Below are 6,000 nucleotides of genomic sequence, written 5' to 3'. Positions count from 1 at the left end.
TTTTTTTTTTTTTTTTTTTCCTTTTCACAGAAGCAGGTTCTGTGCCTCCGACGTCTTAGCCCTAGATGTTAAATAAAGCTGGGCTCACTTGAGAGTACTAGTTAACTTCCATGTCCAACTCGAGCAAATCATACCCTTCTTCCACCATGGGGTGTGAAACACCTCTCAACACCACATATACTTCGAACCGCCCTAATCAGGTAGCCCGGCAAGCAGTCACAGTCATCACTCCACAGTTGACGCCGCAGCGGTCCACCGGCAGTATCTGTCGTGCCCGAGGTAGCCGAGACATGCTCCCGAGTCACAGACCGAGTACCGAGTCAATCGGAAAAGCAACGCGTCCACTCCGTGCTTCGATGGACAATAGAGTCCTCAACAAATACTAAGTAGACTCTCGACCCAGCAGCAACCCCAAAACAACCCCCCCCCCCAAGAAGAGCCCATTGTAGCACCATGATCAACCAACCAGTTAAGCCTGCATCGTGTTCGAAGAACATATGGCTAGGCCCCATCTATCGCGACAACTCTGGCATGTCTGTCCCAGATCACGTGATGCCCCATCAATCTCGATGCTCTCCACTCACTCTCTCCCCCCTCCTTGTTTCCCAGAGGACGAACGCAGTTGTCAGATGTCCAGAGCCGATAGAGTCGCAGGTGCGTATCCGAGTCTCGACTGATGCCCATGCATCACCGTGTGAGGTTCGTGGAATGTAGCGACTACTCTATCTGCGAAGATGAAACACCCTGTCCGGAACAGGAACACGGTGGTCGAAGGGGAGCACGATATATATCGGCACAGGTACCAAGAACAAGCAAGCGATGTTCAAAGGATCTGCGTCGATCGATAAGGGGTTCATCTGCGAAGCGGTCGATAGGGCGGAGTAATCCGGCCTCGTGCCGCAACGCGGTTACCAGGCTGCTTCACATGTTGATAACTCAGTCGGTTACCACCACCAAGAAAATCGAGAACACGTTCCAGCACCTTACATCCGAGGCTTTAAAATCGTGGACAGAATCCCTACCTAGCACAAGAGAGATCGTCTGTTAGAAGTATTCTCTTGTTTCTTCTAAGAAACTTCTTTCGACGCGCCGAGGTCCGGGCGAGTACATTGCATCCTTTGCATCACGATGAGTACTTCCCATCTCCCTACATCTACGATGAGAACATGGAATTTTCCTCAGGGAACACCTTTCAGCTATGAATTCATCCGTTTGGTCTACTGGAATGACCTCTCATTCGCCTCAGACAGAGAACAAAACACCGGGCACGAACTACTTCATCCCGTCAAGAGAAATACAAGTAATCCACAATGCAACTACACTTCAGAAAAGGAGAGGAGTAAAACAAAAATAATAGTATTTACAATCCGACTTCTGCAGAGTCATGATTCGTGATATCCAAATCGATCAGATCTATCTTATCAAAAAGTGCATTCGTACAAGGCCTCGAGTCCAGACCCTGGGGTATCTTCTAGCATCATCCATCATGTCGTCCCTCTTTTGTGTTGTGTCTCAAGACACCCAGTCTATCCATTAATGTAAAGGGGTATTTTTGTGTTGGTTCATCAAACTTTTTGTCGTCACGTCACTCAGCCAGCAATTTACAGCTGCTCGGCCCAAGGGGCGGAACCAGGCTGCATCTGATTGAGCCACTTGACGAGTTCAATGACCTCGGCGCGGCGCTCCTCCTCAAGCTGATCGGGGTCAGAGAGGACGGCCTGGAAGATGGGCAGGAACTGAGGGGTCAGCTCGCGGACGGTGGGGTCCTCCCACTTGTCTGTTGTGAAGTTAGTCGAATGTTCAATGGATGTATGTCCTGGAAAGTACTTACACATCTGGCAGATCATGCGGAACAGGGGGTCGTTCTCCTCGTAATCGTTCTTGAGGGGAAGGATAGAGACGAGGACGGGAAGGACATCCTTGATGGGGACGCTCTCACGGTGCTTGAGGATCATGCGGGACAGACATCCGGTGGCGTTGTCCTGCAGACGGGAGGCGCTCATATGGAGGCACTGCTCGAGACGGGAGAGGATGGTGGGGATCTCCTTGACGATCAGGTCGTTGGCGTTGGAGTGCTCGATGAGACGACCAACGGCGTAGGCAGCGTTGGAGCGGGTCTGGGGATCCTCATCGCCAAGACGGTGGACGAGAAGCTTCAAGAAAGCAGGGGTGAACTGAGTCACAGCGCCACCCATGCCGTTGATGCACTCAGCGAGGACACCGACAGCGGTGGCACGCTCAAGGGCCTCGGAGCTACCGGCATAGCGGATGATGATCTTCTCGAAGACCTTCCAGAGCTCAGCGAAGGTCGCGCCTAGAGCAGCAGCCAGACCAGAGACAACGTCCAGACCGGTGTCAACAACGACCCAGTCGAACTCGGAAGTCTCCTCACCAGCCTCGAGGGTCTCCTCCTCGGGACCGAACTCGAGCTGGCAGGGGTGCTTCTTGGTGATGATATCAGTGATCATGGTGATGACGTTGTGCAGGGTGGTCTCGTTGGCGATGAGAGCAGGACCGCAGTAGCGGAGGTTCTCAGCCATGTTGCGGTTGATGTCGGCGACGGTAGCCCTAAGATTGCCTGGTTAGAAACTATGGTAACCAGAGAATGAAGTGATAAAAGCAGCAAGATCATCAAAATATCAGAAGGTTGTGAGTAAATCGTGGTTGACAGCATGCACAACTTTTGTGTGTCTGAGTGAGCTGGGTAAACGAGGTGATCATCATATAAATTGACCCGCATGAGCGGACAAGACCTTTGCGTGCAGAACAGAAAAGCGGAAATATGTGTACGTACCGGTCATCTTCCTCAGTCCACATCTTAATGGTGCAGGTCATAAGGATCTCACCAAACTTCTGCACCTCACGAGCAGGCTCAACCTGAAGGGGAAGACCAGGCTTCCACTTCTCCATCTGACCACTCTCCTCAGCAATGCAGTACAGCATAGCGTAGGAGCGGTGAAGAGTGCTGATGGTGCTCTTGCGGACACCCTCGTAAGGATGCTCAGCGAGAGGGAGGACCATCTCGATAGTCTTCTCGAAGAAGGGAAGGTACGCGGCCTTGGTGTGAGTGACAAGGTCACCAATGACCTCGACGGCAATCTCCTTCTCCAAAGAGAGGGGAGTGGTGGCAGTGATGTCGTCCCAGGCATCCTCGTCCTCATCGACATCAACATCCTCAATCTCACCATCCTCACCGACAGGCTCATCGTCATCATCAGCGCTGGCGACGCGGACCTTGCGGCCACCAATGGTCACCTCCTGGCCGACGAGATCCTTGGCGGCCTCACCAAGGGAGACATCCAAATCAGTCTCGTCCTGCTCGATGCAAGCGAACAGACCCTTGACAACGCCGTCGAGGAAAGGAGAGAAGTGCTCGGCGTAGACCTTGGACATGGCACCCCAGAAGATGTAGGTGCTCTCCTTGAGGCGGGAGTGACCAAGGTGGAGAGCCTCCTCGGTAGCACGCATGAGGGGCTCGACGTAGGGCTGGTAGCGCTCAGGACCAGCAGCAGCAGCCATCTCGCCCATAGCGTCGGTGACGCTAGCACGAAGGTCGAGCTCCTCCTCGCTATCCTTGACCGTGGCATACTCCTGAAGGAGGTGCATGGACTCATCGAAGAAGGACAGGAAGGAGTCACCAGCAGAAGAGGCCAGAGAGCCGAGAGCACCGGCAGCAAGACCCTTGATTCTGAAGTCGGGGTGCTTGAAGAGCTTGTGGAGGATGGGAACCAACTCGTTCTGGTAGGGAGCAACATCCTTCTCATCGAGACCATCAACGACGGCATCAATGGCGCTGATACCAGCCTTCATGATGTCAATGGTAGGACCATCCTCCTCACCCTTGTACTCCTGCATGGCGCTGGCCAAGTTCTTGAAGAGCAAAGGCATCAATCTCTCGTGCTCCTGGCTCAGATCCTCGGCCAGATCGTCCGCGAGACGAGCAACAGCGTGGAGGGTAGCCTGGCGAACCTTGGGCTCGGGATCAGCCAGGAGCTGAAGGACCATGGGGAAGATCTCCTTCATCTGAGTGCTGATAAAGTCGGGAGCACCCTCAACAACCATGCCGAGAGCCATGATACCAGCACGACGGTAGTCGGGGTTGGTGTTGTTGAAATACTGGCCAAGGGACTGGAGCAGGGGAACGACGACCTGGCTGGGGGGCAGGCTCTGGGCAAGCATGTCCAACAGACCAAGGGCGGAGCGAGCAGGGGTGATGTCGTCATCGAGGGCGGAAGCGTCACCGAGCTCAGTGACAATCTGGAGGGCGCTACGCGTGAGCTGCTCACCGATGCGCATGCCCTGAACCTTCAGCTTGCGGTACTGGATGCACTGCATCAGGAAACTGATGGCCTGAGTACGGGTGTCCTCATCAGCCTCAGTGTTGGAGGCGATCTCGTTCATGAAGACAACGAGGTCCTTCAGGTGAACAGTCATGAGAGCAGGGTCGCAGCCGAGCAGGGTCTGGAAGACCTCGAACGCCTGCATGACCTCATCATCCTGCTCCTTGTCAATGGCATCCTTGAGGACAGCCACCATGGAGGGCAGCAGGTTCTGAAAAGCGCGGACAGGGCCCATGTTCTCCTCGGAGTCCAGGTACATAGCGAGCTTGCTCAGAGCCATGAGGGTGTTGATCCGGACCTCCGAGCTCTCAGGGTCACTGATGGTCTTGCTGAAGAGGTTGAACAGGTCCTCGAACTTCTCCTCGAACGCGTCACCCAGAGTCTCCAGAATGGTCAACAAGATGTAGACACCGACAGCACGCTCTTCCTTGTTGCCACTGCTAGCAGCCTGCAGCAGGAAGTTGGGCAGCTCAGCCCACTCGCCATCGTTCAAGTCGATCTTGGCGATGGCAGAGATGACGCGAGCAACGGAGTGGCGGACCAACGAAGAGGCCTCGCCGAGAGCAGAGCGCAGCAGCTGCTCACGGATCTGGGGCTTCTGGTTGGCCTGGACCGCAACCCAGTGCTTGACCACGAGAGACCGGGCCTCGACGGCAGCCAACTGTCTCAAGTTGGCATCCTCGTGGCTGGTGGCAATCTGGATCAGGAACACAAGGGACTCGGGCTGCTTGTAGAACTCGCGCTGGAGGACGCCGGTAGCCTCCTTAACGTTGCCCTGAGAGGCTACACAGGACAGTTAGTCTTCTCCATTCCCAACCAGCAGGGCTGTAGCAGTGTCCAGGAAGAACTCACGATTCAGGACAATCTGAAGTTGTTGCAAGAACCGTTGCTGATCCATGATGTGTGTAACGAACTTCTGTGAAGATCGGAAAGATTTTTGGAAAGATCCCACGGAGGGGTAAAAGAGCAGAACCTTCTTTTCAGAGAGGAACTGACGAGTTTGACGAGAGCCGGCTACACAAGCTGGACAACTCGTAGGGTATCACAAAAACAAAGATGGCACAAAAAGGAAAGAGAGACACACAACAAGGAAAAGGGAGGAGAGGGAGAAGAGGGAGAGGGATGAAGAAGGAAGAGGGAGGAGAGTGAAGAAAAGAGAAGAGGAAGAAAAAGAAAAGGAGATGGAGGGGAAAAAATTGGCAATAAATGGGCGGAGAGACGGAGAGAGAGAAAAAAAAAAAAAAATTATGGGTGGGTAAAATTGGAGAGTTCAGCGGTGCGCATTTAGCCCCTTCCGGGCTAGCGGTCTGTACCACTCGGTTTTGCGGCAGTCTCAGGGTAACTTACACCACCATAAAAGAGTGTTTTGGTGTGGTAATGGCAAGGTAATGAATGGTAAGCATGGTTACTTCTTTGGGTCGCTGCCCGAACTCCACAGTTTGTGCTCACAACAACAACATCAACAGCAACATCATTAGGTGGATCTACACTACTGTACAGAAAAGGTTTACATGCAAGATGCATTCACTTCCACATGGGCCCACGGAAGGCTGCATGCATGCATTCGCCTCGACTTGATCTCATGGTCGGCAACGAACCGATGGGCAAAAGGCAATGATTGATCCAATCTACTCACGTTTTGATTTGCTGCATGAACTGC

At 53.5% G+C, this 6,000-nt stretch overlaps 1 protein-coding gene across 1 annotated transcript; it reads right to left on the bottom strand.

The window, feature by feature from the left end:
• Positions 1 to 1,210: 1,210 nt before the first annotated feature.
• BO66DRAFT_388650 (putative importin beta-4 subunit) lies at positions 1,211 to 5,475 on the bottom strand. The gene is made up of 4 exons (XM_025646611.1): positions 5,193 to 5,475; positions 2,795 to 5,123; positions 1,832 to 2,568; positions 1,211 to 1,777 (listed from the first exon to the last, which is right to left on the bottom strand). The coding sequence occupies exons 1-4, from the start codon at positions 5,236 to 5,238 to the stop codon at positions 1,602 to 1,604; spliced, it is 3,288 nt and encodes a 1,095-aa protein (XP_025507857.1). The 5' UTR covers positions 5,239 to 5,475; the 3' UTR covers positions 1,211 to 1,601.
• Positions 5,476 to 6,000: the final 525 nt, after the last annotated feature.

The sequence above is a fragment of the Aspergillus aculeatinus genome (assembly GCF_003184765.1).
Source record: "Aspergillus aculeatinus CBS 121060 unplaced genomic scaffold BO66scaffold_5, whole genome shotgun sequence".
Taxonomy (NCBI): domain Eukaryota; kingdom Fungi; phylum Ascomycota; class Eurotiomycetes; order Eurotiales; family Aspergillaceae; genus Aspergillus; species Aspergillus aculeatinus.
This window is presented reverse-complemented; position numbering and strand designations above follow the sequence as displayed.

Bases quoted from the DNA above. Each gene is read 5' to 3' on its own strand.
- BO66DRAFT_388650 (XM_025646611.1), bottom strand. From the start codon at position 5,238: ATGGATCAGCAACGGTTCTTGCAACAACTTCAGATTGTCCTGAATC. The intron at 2,569-2,794 runs GTACGTACACAT...AGGCAATCTTAG, and splicing joins TGGACTGAGGAAGATGACCG to GGCTACCGTCGCCGACATCA. The intron at 1,778-1,831 runs GTAAGTACTTTC...ACTTCACAACAG, and splicing joins CCGCATGATCTGCCAGATGT to ACAAGTGGGAGGACCCCACC.